The sequence below is a fragment of the Conger conger genome, chromosome 4, assembly GCF_963514075.1.
Source record: "Conger conger chromosome 4, fConCon1.1, whole genome shotgun sequence".
Lineage (NCBI taxonomy): Eukaryota > Metazoa > Chordata > Actinopteri > Anguilliformes > Congridae > Conger > Conger conger.
In genome coordinates this window covers 7,501,906-7,519,515 of record NC_083763.1, presented here as the reverse complement: position 1 = coordinate 7,519,515, position 17,610 = coordinate 7,501,906, and the positions used below count along the sequence as shown (strand labels likewise).

At 43.3% G+C, this 17,610-nt stretch overlaps 1 protein-coding gene across 1 annotated transcript in view; it reads right to left on the bottom strand.

Annotated features, from left to right (window-relative positions):
- The window catches only part of si:ch73-61d6.3 (uncharacterized), a 26,232-nt gene extending 8,622 nt beyond the window's left edge, over nt 1–17,610 (bottom strand). The window contains exons 1-8 of the mRNA XM_061237766.1: nt 17,492–17,610; nt 15,325–16,589; nt 14,167–14,345; nt 13,456–13,627; nt 12,991–13,041; nt 12,414–12,545; nt 6,087–6,893; nt 4,741–4,902 (exon numbers count right to left, since the gene is read on the bottom strand). Of these exons, the coding sequence (XP_061093750.1) occupies nt 4,741–4,902; nt 6,087–6,893; nt 12,414–12,545; nt 12,991–13,041; nt 13,456–13,627; nt 14,167–14,345; nt 15,325–16,521 (2,700 nt within the window). The 5' untranslated portion in view covers nt 16,522–16,589; nt 17,492–17,610. The remainder of the gene's footprint in view (nt 1–4,740; nt 4,903–6,086; nt 6,894–12,413; nt 12,546–12,990; nt 13,042–13,455; nt 13,628–14,166; nt 14,346–15,324; nt 16,590–17,491) is intronic.

Sequence of the window (17,610 nt, the reverse complement as noted above, 5' to 3'; positions counted from 1 at the left end):
CTGCAGCCGAGCCACCTTTGAAGAGCGGGAGCCATCCCGGAATTCCAGCAATGTCCTCTCCGCATGGAGCGCCGACCGCTGATCCGGGAGAGGACTAAGTAAGCAGGGCAGGAATGTCAGAGGGGCGTAGGACGCGGAGGCAGGGACGCGGGGTTCCCACAGACGGGGCCGCAGCGCGAAAAAAACCCTCAGGAGCGTTACGGCCCGGCGTGGAAAACCGCTCCTCGAGATCCCGCAAATGCAAAGCAGAGCGCTCGTTTACAAAAACCGCAGCAGCTCTGCGGTAAAGACCACGCAAACCTCACAGCGCTTGCTAGCCCTTTAAGGCAGCGGTAACCAACTCTGTCCCTGGAGATCCACCGTCCTGCAGGTTTTCACTTCAACCCTAATTTGGCACACCCAATTATACTAATTAGCAACTCCACAAAATCGCCGTTGAATGGGGTGTGCTTTCTGAGGGTTGGAGTGAGAAAAACCTACAGGACGGTAGATCTCCAGGAGCAGGGTTGGGTACCAATGCTTCAAGGTGTAAAGGTCACAAACACGTGATTAGAATGTTCTTAACCGAACATTCTAATCCCTATGGTGACCGAAAGCAAAGAGAGTTCCAGAACACCGACTTCGGATTCTGAAAAAAACAATCCGCTGGGCCTACTCTCCAAAGGGTTAAAGGAAAAGAGAATGAGAGAGAAGGTGATCCTTAAGCTGAAGAAATGCTGCAGGGTGCGTGACGCACAGCGTACAAGCGCGCCGCACGTCTGCAGCAAGGGGGCATTCTGATATAAAGGCAATACATCGAGCCCCGCTAATGGAATGATGAAGTACTGGAGTTTACCGGCAATGCTGAGGTGAAACCAGAGCAATTATATACAATTACTTCTGCAAGGTAACCACAGCCAAAGTCGGCAAATTGAAATCAATGGATTTGCGTTTCGGCGATGAGTGAACCCTGTAAAGGTGCATCGAGGTAAAGGTTTTTTGAACATTACGTGCTCAACACCTCCACGCGCTTCACCGAGCACACACAGGAACAACGCTGACCTAATGGCTCTGTTTAGTTCACCGGAGAGAACAGGTGTATTCGCTCATCTAGAAAGGAATGTAAATTGGATTTACTCCACCGACCACCAAACGCAAGCTCAGACAGTGCACAGAAAAGTTACTTTTCTTGGGGTTGCTAAAGCTCACAGCTCTCAAGTTCTACTATATCTCCACAAGGCTTACTACATAAGCTCGGGATGATTATTTTGTGGAAAACAGGGAAATGAAAAAGAAAACAAGGCAAAAAGTACAATGGTGGCGCATAGCGAGAGAGAAAGAGGCTTACTCGGAGTCAGTGCAGGGGGAGTCTATGAGAGTGTGAGTGCCAGTAATAACACCACTGCAGGCCCAACCCATCCCTCAGCTGTGTGTGTGTGTGTGTGTGTGTGTGTGCATCTCACAGGTGCAGCAAAGTGTCTCTCCCCCACTGTTTTCTGCATATTTCTGTTGCACAAACTCAAAATTACAAGTTCATGGAGCACCCTTGTTGCAGTCTCCGGTGCTCTTACTGATGCTGGATGAATAAGCGATGTTGACTCGCAAATCAACTTGACGTCAATTGTCGTCTCATTCGATGCCGCCAAATCCTTACAAATAAAAACATTTTAAAAGATAGGTAAATGTGGCAGAATATGTATGAAACGACAGATGAAATCAAAGATTTGTCACAACAAGTGCTAGCTCATAGGTAAATGGTAAACCTGACAGGCCTGGTCCCATCATTATGTATTCTTATGTTCTTATTATGTTGATGTGTATTCATGACTTACTACTTCACATGACACACTGTGAATGGGCATTTTAGCTCAGCTCCGAACAACAAGTTGCACGATCGCTCTCCGGCTAAAGCTCACACCATGACATCAGCATCCAGCTGCATTCATAACAACAGACATCCCGCTCGGACCGCAGAACGTGCGTGAGCGTGAGCGAGAGCGCGTGGGCTCGAGCAGGCTCGTGCTCCATGAAGAAAACCTGCAGGGCGGGACACTCTGGGCGTGAGGGAGAGCTGCAGTCATCACAACTCCGATCATCACCGAATCAGCGTCGTGACTCACCGAGGCCGATACCACACTCTGCCCGATAAGGGCCCCGCTGACACGCCTGTGGGCTCACGTGAACGCCCGATTCTTACGCAAACATCCGGCACTACACTGTTAAATGGGTGACTGCTCGTTGAGAACTACATATGTGACCATAGTTACATAAGTGGATCCTCACATCTGCTGATTAAAAATGGTGACATGAAACAATCTTAATTGCCTCAAAACAAATCTAACAAGTGACTAATGAATTTATTAGTCGGGTTTATTCGTTGGCGCTACATTTTTATGATGTGTTGGATTGTTTAATTTCATTACTGCTCTAATGCAGTGTGTGGCGATTGCGTGTTACAATACTGCACATCTCAAAATTGAAAATTAAAATAATAATTAAAAAATGTGTAATATTTTTTTAAATGTATAAGATCTCAGATTACTGTAAAGAATGAGTTATTTCGGGTTAGATGCATCCGTTTTTGCTATAATGTTGCATGACACAGCGACTCGAAAGCACTTGAAACCAGCAGCTATCGTTGGCCGAGTTAATGATCCCTCAGACTGAAACTCGGCTTGTCCTAAATAAACACCTGTTATCTACCGTTATTTGATTGGCTGTTCCCAGCAGCCACTGACACGGAGTGTTATGGTCTAAAAGGCTACTCTCAAAATAATAAAGGCATCTGCGTGAATACAGTTTATGGCAACGTTCCTCTCGACATTCTGCGTCACTGTCTTGTGAAATGTGTGTGAAATGATATGGTTTTATGTGACATAAACACGGTATTGACAACAAATGCTGTTCGTCTGTTTTCCATAAAACAGTTCAAACACCTGAAATGATTGTAAACATTTGAAGACATAATGCAACACAAAACAATGCCGTGACTAGAAAATGGGGACTAGGAAATTCTAACAATGATTTGCAAATCATTTAAACTCCTGCTAAATTGGTTGAAATTGCCCCTTAATTTTATGTCTCAAAATGATACTGCCAGTGAAGTTTTCAACTGAAATGTAGGTGTGATGTACAAACTGCTACATTATTACTTTTTTTACTGTTACTACACACAGGCGTTGTTTTGAAAAGAAGAAGGTGTGGTCCCAAGCACAGAATATGCCACTAGATGCAGAAAATACCCTGCATACCGAGACCCCCCCTCCCTGGGAGATACTACGGCCAGTTACCCATCTCCCTGAAGGTACACAGTTGGCACTGGCATATTCAGGATTTTATTAGAGACCCTGAGGTGCATCGTGTTACTACTGTCCCCTCCAGTAATGCTGCAGCGATGGCAACATAACCCTAGCTCAAACACACACACAAGCACGTGCATATATGCACACAATTTCCAAAACTCTCAAACGGTATCAACAACAAAGCATTGCTGGATGCTTAGGCTGGATTGCGTTTTCTTTAAGAAGCGTTTTTTAACCCTGCCTTTGTCCCGCAGATAATGAAAACGCTGCAGTAGAACCACAAGCTACTTTGTACACAGCAGTGATCAAATTTGAATTTTAAGATCCTCGTTGTCTAAAGAGCACCTTTTTGGATGGACGCAATTAAGGAGCCAATAATGAACATGGTAATGCAGTTATAATTGGGATAGAAACGTGGCTTTCGGGGCCTAAGCGCAGTGAATTTCTCAGTTCATTACATATTAAAGTGAAGCAATATCAGGTCTAGCGTGCATTCAGCTACAAAGAGCCAGGGGATTAAGGGGGGAATGTCCAACATTTCGGGCTGCAGGGCACTGTTATATGAACATGCCCTTTCCCGTATTATAGTATGACCTACTAAACCTCCATCTTGGCTTTGAATCATGTGTGCGGGCAGTACACGAATGTGTGTGTGCATGTGTGTGTGCGTATGGATACATGTTCAGTCACCCTTGACTTGTCATCACCTATCATAAAAAGTACAAAAAAATACGACACGGACTCTGAACGATATTGTAAAATGGCGTACGGCATTAAATGAGAGCAAAGCGCCTACTGTCTGTTTCAAGGTCTGCCTTTAATGCTTTTCCGCTTTTTCTACAGCAGTTACTTTCAAGGCCACGTAGGCACAATGCTACACTTTTTTTTTCTTCCTTTCAGCAAATCTGATTGCAGTCTTACGCTAGTGGCTAATCTGACATAATTCAGTCAGTACTTGCAAAAATGAAACCTTTACACCACACCATTGGCAGCACTGCATGACGGATAATGTAATTGTGGTCATAGTGGACACAACTGGAACCTCATTTTAAAATGATGTAATTTAAGGGATCAACTACGTAAATATAAGACCTGGGTCAGCATATTTTTCAAATTCTTTTCTAAGCTTTACTGAGCTTGTCCGGTCTACTAGAACCTATGAAATACTCAAAAAGTTCAAACCCAACCATCTGGCCCTCTTGGGTGGCTCAGTTGCACCAGGCAAGATCATTCGAGCACAGAGAAGTATTCGAATGAAATACTCTCAAAACGTTCAAACCCAACCACCTGGCCCTCTTGGTTGGCTCAATTGCACAAGGCAAGATCAATCAAGCACAGAGACGTATTTGAATCCAAAACATTGGCTCATTTTATGATCTTCACACGTTCCACAATGTAGACGACCGCCAGGCCCTCACCCCGGCTGCCCGGCAAAGCGCTTTCCCAGGGCTCCACTCACCCAGTCCTCCACATCCCGGCCTTCTGGGTCCCCCGCTAGCGGCCGGTCCCAGTAGATGTTGGTCTTCCCGTAGCGCCAGATCTTGCTGCGCGTTTTGAAGGAGAAGTACGCCGCAACGATGAGGGCGATGACCACGAGGAAGCCGCACACCATGGCGATGGCCTGGAGCAGAATTCACATTTTTAGTGCACACAACTGACACCCCGAGCTGAAAAGCACTTTTATTACTGCCTTTTTATAAGTGAATCATTACTATTCAGACCAATGTATAATATGAAAAACCTGGTTGGTTATTTTCCCTGTAATTGTAATTAATCAGCATGTTGATCTTCATATCAATAGGCAAATTCTGAACATTCAAACTTTTTTCAAACTTCATTCAAACACAATCAGATTCAATGTGAAATCATAGTCTTCACTGCTAATAACACAAACTGGCAAAAGCAAAGTAGTTCATTTTCAGTTTTAGAAATAAAGCTCAAGCAAAATGCAAGCTGTATAGTTTTACTTGGCAAGCAAGTGCATAAATTGTAGATAACAGCTCAAACAACTGTTTTTACAGTGTATAAAATTCACCATTACTGATAAAGCTAACAGTATCTTGTTTCTTCTGTCAGGTTGCCTTCTTTATCCATATTAAAACATGACTGGAATCCTGCTTAAGAGGTTGGTTGGGCCATTGCTGAAAATGGCTGGCAATTATCGTGTCACGACACCAACTGTTTGTGTTGTCTATACTGATGTATGATGAACACGTGCGTTCCATATGTATGGATAACCCAATTAACCATCTTTCAAAGATTGTTTCAGTAAGGCATTCGTTAATTGACCACTCTGGTTTAGGCTGTAATAAAATAGCTATCAAATAGCTATCATACAACAAGTATATAGCACAGAGGAAACCAAAATGTTACCATCTTCGTAACATATTACCAGAAACGCTTTACAATAAGGTTACATGAATTGGCATGAACTAATATAGTTGTTAACTATGTAACTAATGAAAAGTTAAGCTGCTCAGCTTTGTTTATGTATTTGTACATCTTAAATACATGCTAACAACTACAATTGTTCATGCCAATTCATATTGGAATAAGAAAACCAGTTAATGTATCCGTTAATGCTGAACTAATTGTACGTTTATAAATGACACATTAGTTAGGAGTTAAGAAATACATGAACTAAGGAAATTTCATGTTTAATTAATGCATTCGTAGTCATTCATTCATGTTAACAACTACAGTAGTTAATGGCAATTAATGTGACCTTATCGTAAAGTGTTGCCAATGAAACCAAATATCAACAACCCCAAAAACGAAACTCGGGTGGTAACGCTGTTCCCCTACCTCTTGGGGGTCCACGTAGCAGTAGTGGTAGAGGTACTGGTTGTACATGGGGAAGCCCCCTACTCCTCCCCCTATACCGCCGCTGTTGTACAGGTTCTGACACATCATCAGCATGGGGTTGTAGAGCATGCTCTGTGAGCTCTGGGCCATAGGGTTGACGCCGATGATGTACACGATGTTGATGATCCCCTGGAGGAAGGCCAGGATCACGCTGACCACCAGCACGGCCAAGTAGAACTTGCGGCTGCGCACGGTGTTGGTCTTGGAGAAGCCGGCCACGAAGAACCCCAGGGAGGCCAGGAAGTTGATGGCCGCCAGCGCGATCATGCTGGTCTTGGCGGAGTACGGCGTCGGGTACGAGTTGTAGTAGCCGCCTCCGTAGCCGCCCCCGTAGCCGCCCCCGTACCCCCCGTAGCCCGAGCCGTAGCTGCTGCCGATTCCGCCGCCGTAGCCGTAGCCTCCTCCGGTCATCCCGTAGCCCCCTAGCCCGCCCATCCCGTAGCCGTACTGCATGTCCCAGACCAGCGTGGACGCCACGCAGGCGAAGATGGCGATGCACAGCACCACGACGACGCCCTCCATGGCCCGCACGATGCCGGGCGGCGAGATCCACTTGTAGAAGTTCTGGGGCTTGCCCTCCATGTAGTAGGAGCCAGGTGGGGCCGGGTAGGCGTCGAACTCGCTCCTCGGCGGGTGAAAGCTTGCGGGAGGCCCATAGCCGTTGGACGGGGGGCTGTAAGGGGGGCTGTACATCGGCGGGCTGTCGTAGCGCTGTTTCTCAAACATGGCTGCGGGATAATGGGAGGCCTGGGAGACAAAATGGAAGACTTGTGTTAGAAAGAGAGAGAGAGAGAGAGAGAGAGAGAGACCTTGGGAGTGAGGGAGCAGAATGATAGTGATATATCAATGGCACCTTGAAATGACTTCACTGTAACTTTATTTTATGCAGCGTGCTACAAAGTGTGCCTTCAATTTCCTGCTCTGGCTATCAAATATGGCAAATACAAGCGGCAGTAAATGTGTCAGTCTCTTATTTTGTTACAACTGTACCAACATGAATTATTTGCTAAGCAGATGGCCTCATTCATGTCCACTCACACCAGCATTTTATTGCAAATTAGCCCAGAATGCTTAGAGACAATGCAGAGCAGAGTTTAGAGAAACACCACTGTCGTTGTCATTGTCGACCCGGGTGAAAAAAACAACTAATTTTGCGACATTTTGAAATAGCTGGTAGCTGGTTGACCAATCAGGCCAGTGCCACACTCAACATAGTTTGACTGGCTCAGTTAGTTGGTCATTTGAAGATGGTCATAGTTTGATTTCACACCGAGGGAACCATGGACACATAATAATAATTTCCTCAGATGTAAAGTTGTGGGAAAGAAAATGGCACCAAAACAACCATAATGTGATATGCTATCAGAGGTTGAGCAAATTCACAAATAACCTTGGATTTAAATCACGGGTAGCAGCAAAGGACGGGACAGCACAGAGATGTCAGTACCAGGAGTCGGTGCAGGCAAACACAGGGCCCTTGTTCCCACCAGCTCCCCAAGCTGTGAGAGTCACCCTCAATCCCTCATATTGTCTGAACGCATTTTCATTAAAGAGCTACAATCCACTGTCTACCACCGACATATGCTTCCCACTGTGAATAAGCTACGGAGCGCAACAATACCTATTATTTTCTTTCGCTGAGAAAATGGAAGTCAGGAAAATCTACAAAAGTGAATATACAGGATTATATTAACTCTCTTAAGGAAACAACAATTCAGACCACATCTGTGTACAGGCAAAACTTCATAGGCATATTCCAGTGTCCACTGCCATTTTTAAAAATACTGTGTACTGATAAGTTTTAAAGATTACTTTGTGTGTTGCATCACTACCATACTCCTGGGTTGCAATTATCTGGAAGATTACAGTATTTGACATCAGCGGTTATTATCAGGGGCCTGTTCTGTTCAAAGAGCCTTTTCTTTTTCCTTTTCCCCTTGCATTGAATCTCAAAGGCGAAAAACTTTGAACAAGAAAGCCCTGGCACGGACTATTGTCCTTCTATAAAGTCCTCTACTTCAGACAAACATGCTATCTCCTACCATGGAATTCTCTCCCTCTAAATCACCCCCGCACCCTTCCCCCTCCCACCCCGACTTCTTGTCTTTGTTTTAGAAGCATGGGGGAAAAGTCAAGGCTGCAAGGAGCAAGTCCTGTGTTGCCATGGTATCTGAAAAAAAAGGGAACAAAAAAAAAAGGCAACAAGTGCTCTTCTGTGTTGTAACTGTTCTGAGCGAAGGCTACGGTTGTCCTGGAGGATCAGGTGTCTATTGGGGATTCCACTGCTGTATATCAACATTCCACTCTTGGGATATACCACGTAAAAAAAAAGGTTCCCCAGATCCTACTCTACGCAAAAATCAATATTTCAGCATTCAAAACTGCGAGAGGCTGTTTTTTTGTGTGTGTCACGGAAGGAACAATGAATGAAACATTCTCTTTCTTTCACTGCAGGGTGGCACTGTGTGAAAGCCCTGGTGGACCGCTGTGTACACTACTTTTATTTTGAATTCATTAGATGTTATTGAGTTTAAAATGACAGGTGTCTGTTGTTGATTGTTACGTTAAAGTACTATGTTAGTCAAAGGAAGGTGAATTTTTATAATTCAAAAGTACGTGTTATGTTTTCAAAGTATGTGCCATCCGATATTATAGCAATTATCACTGATCATTAAGCTTAATGAACTGTTTAACTGTTCATGGCCCGAGCAATCAATTCACCTAATGAACTGGGATCAATTATCTTGGGCATAATCTATATTGTGACACAAGTGACACAAATGAACGAAAAGTATACGCATATTTGTTTGTATTTCTAGGTAGCCTGCAATTAAAATTTCCTCCACGAATGACTGCAGCAGCCAACTGTCAAACAAGACTGAAATCAAAACAGGCAGTCAAGAAACAACTCAAAAAAACCTGATTAATTGACCTCAGCAGGAGTTGAGTTCCCTCCCAGGTCTACACTGTATGTACTGCCAGACAGCAACTGCTTAGCAACAAGAGAGAAATGGAAGTGCCCTGCTACCTCTTTCCCACCCAGACACAGACAGTCGGGAATTGGCGGTGTCAAAGATCGCACACCCGCAATTCATGACAATGCTGCCCGGTTGCCACAAACTCAATCAACCCGCGTTGATCAGCGAACTCCGGCTCCCCGTCAGCACTGCTTTCATCAGTCCGCCGCGACTCCACCCCTCTCCGGGCCTCAATAATTCAGCGGAGCGCGAGAGGCTTTGTTTTCCACGCCACACTCCACAGCGCGCCCACCCCACTGCCCTCCTCGTGACCACCAGCCATTCGGGTGCTGTGTGTCCGAATCCAGGCGCTGCTTACCGCCGGTACAGTATCGTGTTTGACTGGGAGTTAGCGCCAATTCCTTACAAACTTTACTTGTGTGTGGTGTTACTCGAAAACAGTGGCTTTGGAACACACCTGTCTCTCTCCCATGAGCTGGGGAATAAATTATTCAACGGTAAAACTGCACTGACTCACAACTCTGTGAATACATTAAGTATTCATACCCCTGCAGCTAAAAAGGCAGTCCAGACATATACTCATTCACAGTTCAGCAAACTCACATTTGATGCCCTAATTCACGTCTCTGAAATCAGCCAAAGGTGGTGGTCTGATCCTTTTAAACACTTTTATGTTGTCAGATCTGTGCATGTTCAATTCTGTTTGAGAATGAATTCCAGCAAATATTTTAGTTATATTTTAGTTCTACTGGCATACTGCATAGCACTACCTTTTTAAAATGTTTTGAGAATAAATGGTAGCACACTGCCTGTCAATGAATATCTGTTACCAATGTTTCAGTTACTTAAATCAAAACTGTCATGTTTTATTTGGAATGTGAAATTATCAACAATCTCCAAATGAATACTACTCACACTGGTCTCGAAAAAAAGCATGAAATACGTCACGTAGCGTACTACAGGGCAAATCGTGGTTATGTGTAGCCTATTACACAGTACCTGCTTAAATCTACAACTTTCACACGAATATAATTTAACAGCAAATGCACACCCCATCAGTACAAACGTCCTCACCTTATTATTATGTCAGGGCTGCCACAATGGTGAGCTTGTATCAATAAAAGAAAGAAGCATCTGTTCTCCAAAACCAGTGAAAAAGAAAAACGTACTTTTCATTTCAACATAAAAGAGCAAATAATATTAGGAAACCCCCGTTCGAGAACGCACCGTCCTTGAAATGAAACATGTAGCTCATTATAGTAGGTTTCTTTTTCTTTTTTTACAACAAATCTGATTACTTTTTAACCGTCTTCAAGCAGTCGCATTGTTTTAAAAGTCACAATTTCAGACATCCAACCACTGCGCCCTTACCTGAATTGGAGGAATACTAGCCTATCTATTATCACACTTTCGTTGTGTAACGGTGTGGGACGTTACAAATAAACAGCTCACTTACCTGAGAGTTGTAGTCGAGTTAAGATTAAAAATGACGGCTGCCTCAGTTGGCTAAAACTTTTTCTCGCTACCTACAGTTTGTGTTCGCCAAAAAACTTTATGTTAGTTCGCTTTAATAGTAGCCTACAGGTTTTCGTTGGACTGCTTTGCAACAGGTCGGTAAAACGGGGTCATTCTCGGCTTATACTCACTTGTCGTTTTTTCTGCTGTTCGCACTCCAACCCAAAGTCGTGGCTTTTGTCCACGCTCAACGGGGAAAGCCGAGCACAAAGTTGACTAGGCTAATGACTTACCAGCGCCAGCGAGTAATAAAGTTCACTTGTTGTGCATGTCTGTCAGAGATTATCTTCATGTAGCGCAAACTCAGCCCACTGGCTAAGTGGGTGTGATCGCGCTGGAAGAGTCAGGGCAAGTCGTTATTTATTTTTCTGCTTTATTTCCTTAGTACAGAAGTTCACTACCATTATAAAGAATATTCTTGCGAGATTCTATGGTGGGGAAAAAAACATGTAGCATAATAATACACTTTTATGCTTAATCAGATATTTTTTGTCATGCTGTTTTTACGTATCAGAAAAATGCGTGTCTTATACTTGTCTTTGATCTGGAACAGGTATATGAAAGTAAGCTGAGATAAAAATAAAAATAAAGTGTTTTTAAACATAAAACCCATACATATGTGTTTGACATTGGAACGACCTTTACTGCTGAACGTATTGGGCAGGAAGATGTTGAGAGAAAAGCGGTAGTTTTTGGAGAAATTGTTTAAATGTGTTCTCATACAGTGAGAATTCAAATGTTTATTTAATCGAAATGGCATAATAAAAGTATATGAACAGGCCATGAAAAAAGTATATGAAAAAAAGGACCGCACATTTTCATCTTGTTTTTGAACACATTTACATTCAATAGGTATGTGTACCATCTGATTTAAGCCCGTGTAATATCGGGACAGAGTTGTCTGCACTGTGCTTAACTTTTACTCTAGTATTTTTCACAGTTCAGGAACTGATGTCAATATAGGCCTACATAGTAATAAAGCTGTTTGTGTTTTTCAGTTGAGCATAGCTCATAAACTTTATTGCTTGTACAGAGATATGTGGATAACAGGCATTGTTTTTTTTCTGAAAATGAACATGGTTCTTAAAATGTATAGGCCTTTTTTATTCGATGCACCAATTATGTATGTTTTATCAGTGGGGTTTTTTTTCCATGAGAAATATCTATACCATTATAAACAAGTTGTTTTTGTTTTCGGTACAGGATTTCAGATGTTTTAGAGAAGCAACATTTACTGATGACTGCTGGTATGTCCTAGTAATGACAGTGTGAGTAATGACATTCATCCAAACATAAAATATATTCAGGTAACAATTATAATAATAATAATAATAATAATAATAATAATAATGCTTGTGTATGGATACATTTACCTGTCCTTATGCATTTTATGAAAACGAACAAAGGAAGATCAGATATGACATAAACTTTAATTCTCAGTAAAAGCATTTTACACAGTTGTAGTGTATACATCACAGATCTCTTGACCAGTGAACACAAACTCATAAAACAGGTATCTTTGAGACAAAAAGAGTGGTACATCTTTGTGCTTCTAATGCAGGTTCATTTAGCTCCCACCAAACATTTTGACATTGATTAGACCTCTACCGATATTATGTCGAATAGTGGGACAGAAATGAAAGTTGGTAATTCAAAGAGTACAAAACACTAATCTATTATAGGTATAAAAGTGGTAGTGTCCTTAATCACCGTCAATCAGCCTTTGAGACAAGGTCGCAGCCAGGTCAACAAATAGTTTGAGGGGCTGTTTCTACAGCTTTGGTCCCCTCCTTAATTCGGCTTTCTCATCAAACTGTTGGTCAAACTCCTGAATCCTCCTCTTGATGTGCTTCAGCTTGGCCTTCAGGTATTCGTATCGTTCCTTTTTCTCCAAGAACGCAGAATCCTGTAAATGCACATAATTCACATAACAACTCAATTTCACACTGTATGTGCAATGTGCATTCACCACAGGGCTAAGTGCACACGTTTTTGTTTAAGTGCTAAGCCTAACCATAACCCTAGCCCGTTTTTAGTAGTAAGTGAACTCACCAAACTTTTTTTTTAGTGGAAAGACAATGTAGCACAAAATGGAAGACTTATTTTGATTGAATCCGTCCTCTTTTCTTGATTCCATCTAAAAGTTAAGCTCTGGTCTAGATTAATATTTACACTCCTGGATCAGCACAAAGAATATCCAAAGAGGAATAACCAAGTGTCTAATAACAAAGCCAGTCTTCCTTTAATGGTTCTTGTCCAATGTCTACAGATCTTTTCAAGAAACACTGTAAAAATAAACTTGTCAACAGAATTATGTGAGTAGAAGTTACAAATCTGTGAATATAACTTACATTCTTTTTCTGCTTGTACTTCTTAATTATTTGGTGAATCCTCTGTTCCTCCTATCAGGGGGATAGAAATTACGGAATAGATTGGTCCAATTATAAAAAATTTTTACAAGAATAATACAACATTCACATTTATATTGGTGTAAAAACAATCATCATGTTGATAATGTCTGACACATAACTGCCAGGACACGTATTGTTTTCTCCTGTGCGGCACCACTGGCCTATCATTATATGAAGAAATGCCTTCATCATGACTTCAGGTGAGGCTATTTATGTCTAAGGACGAGTAAAGTATACGCCAGGCCGACCCATCATTCCTGAGTCACGGTTCTGGAAATAGCAGGGCCCATGGAAGTGTCTCGCCCCCGGCTACGAGTTGATTTGAAACGCTTCATGTCAATTTGCTGATGGCTCATATTTCTGGGCGGCCATTTTGTTTGCACTCGACCTAATTAGCTGTCCTACCTCACGGCTGGTGATGTCACTGAGCAGTTTGCCCATCATGGCGTCCAGCTCGCTGAATTTCTTCATGGCGGCAGTGATGTCACTGTGCAGCTCCTTATACTCCTGATATTGGTCATTGAAGACAGCTTTGTATTGTTCCCTGTCCTCCAGAGAGTGAATCTCAGGATACTTCCTTTAAAGGTACAATAGGTCGGATTTTTGTGTTAAAACATTGTCACAAGACCGTTGTAAATCCCTTCCCATCATTGAAAAAGGCTCACTGACATGTTGACTCACCCCCTGCCTGTTTTTATAGTCCTTAAATTCGGGTTTCAAAATATACAGTTGACGGCCCGACACTCTGTACCAAAACATCGTATAACTGTACAATAATTCAAGCTAATTTCTTGAAAATTGGTTCTAATTGCCACAGCCAATAAAGTCATCCCCAGTTGTCATTAGATATAATATCATTAGAGTGTCAATGCAGATGTTTATTCCCCCCTGATTTCACATTCAGAGAATTAGGGGGAGAAGTTTTTACAGTTACTCCACGTCCTAGTACTCTCCTTTGTTGTAAGTGGTGAACTTTAGAATGCCTTACGAGAAGAAACGTTGGCAATTATGTTATAAAGAAATCCAATTTTATTGTTAATGAGGACTGCTACAGTATATGGCTGTGTCATCGCGGTTTTATATCTGTTTGATTTTTGACACGGATATCTCACTCACATGATGTAGTCTGCAACGACCCGAGGCCTTGGGACATGGCCAGTGGGAATGGCTCTGTTCAGGGTGCCAGGGTCTTCCGAAAAATGGATCCCCTTGCTCGTCCTCACCGATTGATCCGTCTCATCCTCAAACTGGATTCTCTTGGAGTTAGACTGCTCCGTGTAGTTAGTTTGAGGCAGCTGACACCAAAAGTGGGAGGAGGAGGAGGAGGGACATTTTACCACTGTGTTACATTGTTATGCACCATATACTGTATAATATCAGCTGAAGTAAAAAAGGGGGTTTGATTTTGGATAAAAAAATTAAATGCAAAATTGGGCCTGAAATTCAATGGCTCAACCGTTGACAGGACACAATAAAATGACTTGTGCTACTGAAATATTTTTGACGTTGGGTAAACTAATGTATTAAGAATTAATAAGAATGAAAAATGAAAAATAACCCTTTTTTCTTCACTCTAAATTTGATATAAGGATACATGAAATAACATTCTCCACCTTTATTTAATAATGTAATGATTTTGTATCATTGAACTCTTGCACCAGGTGTTTTTCTCATTGGGAATTGATAATATTTACTCCATTACCATCTGTACTACTTTCCAGGGGTCCAGACTGAGCAGAACATGAATGGAACACCTCAGTGTTTCCTGCGTATCACTTTGCAACATTGAATATCGCTGCAGGTTTATTGACCCGAAACTGTTGTTTTATTGAACTTCCTCTTGAGAGAAACAGCGAGTGGCAATGGCAAACAATGCGCCACTTGCTGCCTCTCTCCAAGAAAATGGACGACCTCAAATGGCACAGAGACTTATACAAGGTCCCATGTGTGCTAAACCAGGAGGTGGGAAACACGATCTGCCCTTTTATCACATTTTCTCCCACTACATATATGGTGTGGTGGGAATATCAAGAAGGACGAAAATAAGAGCTGGGGTCCTCAATCATATCCAGAAAGGGCTGGTTTTTAGGTGCAGACTTCCATTCCAAGCAAGCAGGTACACACTAATCAAGATCCTTAGCAGAGACTCTAATGGCTGATTAGTAGAATCAGGCGTGTAACTGCTCGGTAACCCGGATTCGAAAGCCTGCGCCCACACCGGCCCTTTCTGGATAAGTTTGCGGACGCCCCCCCCCCGATTAAGACGGAACCCACTTCCACATCCAGTGTCGCTCTTGCCAGGCGAGCGGTCTCGTGTCGCCACATCTTCAAGCACACCAGGAAGCTGACCAGATACAGGATCATGTTGATGAAGATGAAGGCCGTGCCGGCGATCTGGCCTCCCTCCACCCTGCAGAGGCCGGCCATCAGCGGGTTGAAGCCCACCGTCATGTAGCACAGCCCGCCGCGGTTCAGGTCGTTGACGTAGACGACCCCGCCCGCCATGTAGAGCAGGAACATGGCCAGGTTGATGATGGCCTCCGTGAGGGGCCACCACTGGGAGTCCAGGAGAATGGTGCGGTAGTACATGGTCAGCCCCAGCACCAAGAGGATGACGGTCACTATCCAAGCCAGACCGCCGACCACTATCACAAAGGGGGTCATGGGTCCGTTATAGTTGTACCCCGTTGTCCCGTATCCGCCGTATCCATAACTGGGACCCTGCAGTCCGTACAGGTTGTACCACTCGCTGTCCTTCTGGATGTACGCGCACACGCACGCGAACACCATCCCCCCGAACAGGAGCTGAACTCCACTCAGGAGCCTCAGCAGACCTGGCCAGGACTTCATGTAGGAGTATTTCAGCTGGTAGACTTCCAGCTTTTCGGCGTAGTACTGGGCTGGGTGGATGCTCGTCAGCTCCGACCCCTCCAGTGGGTCCTGGAAAAGTTGGTCTCCGTGGAAATAGCCCGGGGGGCTGTCAGTAAACAAGGGCTTCTGGGACCTGAGGGAGTCCTGAGGGTCCCAGAATCTCTGGTTTAGCAGGGGAGTCACTGGTGGGCTGACTCGAGTCCCATTGGGCAGGATGATTATTTCTCTTGCCTCGTGCTGAGGCTCATCACCCTTCCTCAATTTCCTGAAGAGCCCCCGCCATGACTGGGGGAGGAAATTTCTCGTCTTCTTCTTCTCCTGTGTTCCTTCGTCCTCCTGGTCCTCCGATTGGTCGACCAGGGGGCATCTGGGAAATGCGGTGCTCTCACTGGAGCTTGTAGTCTCCTCTTCGTCCGGGATCCTCGACGAGGCGTGCGCTGAAAACGTAGTGTGAGGGAACTTTGTTCCTCCGTTGATCTTTGGCGATCTCTGTGTGGGAAGACCTTCATCCGAATCTTCAAACGGATCGAGGAGAGGTCTTCTTTTCCCTCTATTCTCTGGGCTGCCCCTGGAAGAATTGGGGGCATCTACAGATGTCATGCTTTGGTCCTTTTACGTTCAGGGTAGGATGTGGGAAGTCTTGGCAGCCTGATTGTCCATTGAGCTCGCTGTAGGGAGATAAAGTGTTCCTTTTAAAGTGTTTGTCTCGATGTGCGGGCCATGTTTTGAATAAGATTAACTAATTAGTTTCAAGCTCACAGTCCATTTCTGAATTTTCGGAATATATAATTGTAAGATAAATATATTCTAAATGAGTTTGCTGTAATTATCAAGGTTGTGATGTTATGAAAATTATGATAATGTGTACGTGTTAATAAAATTAAGTCAAATATTTCATTTTGATAATAAATAAATAAACCTGAATTTTAATAAATTGACTTGATTATAATATACTTGTCTGTTTCAATAATTATAGCGAGACTGTGTTCAGCTAAACATGAACAAATGAGATATTATAACGGGAACAATGTCAGTGTACAAATGTTATCTGTCAACATGACGTACTTCTGATCAACAAGGAAATACTAAAGTTCTTTTTACCACAGCTTTGTCAACCTACTTTTCCCTTTTTTGAGCAAGAAACTTTTTCACGAAGCCACCGTATGTAGTGTCAGAATCTATTCAATTATTAAACTGCAAAGAATACGAGAGCTCAGTGCTCATAGTGTTCACACGCCGAACACACCGTGCGCTTACATATGAAGTCCTGCCTTCTCACCATACCTACATGGTTGTGCTACTTATGTCAATAACAAAGAGACCCTTAACTGGATTTTAGCTCAGAACTACCAGACAAATGTTACCGATAGTGTACTTTAAACCAACTGGCTGAAACAACTGCATTTGTCACCGCAAAAACAAAATATTTACTTTTCTTCAAAACAGCCTTTCAGATTGTGCCAAGGTAGTACCGGCAGTCAGAGAGGATGAAAATATTTATCAAGTTCTAGTTCTATTGACCAGGAAAAGGGCTCCTTGGTCAAAAAAAAAAGAGCAGAGTTTACAGTACCTTGTTGCTGGAGGCCAGACCAGTTAGCCTAATACGACAGTTATCTGAGAGGGAAAGAGGTCTGTGCTAAAATGGCCGCTCTCAAGAGCAGGCCCTTCAGGTGACCGGGAGCAGTTACG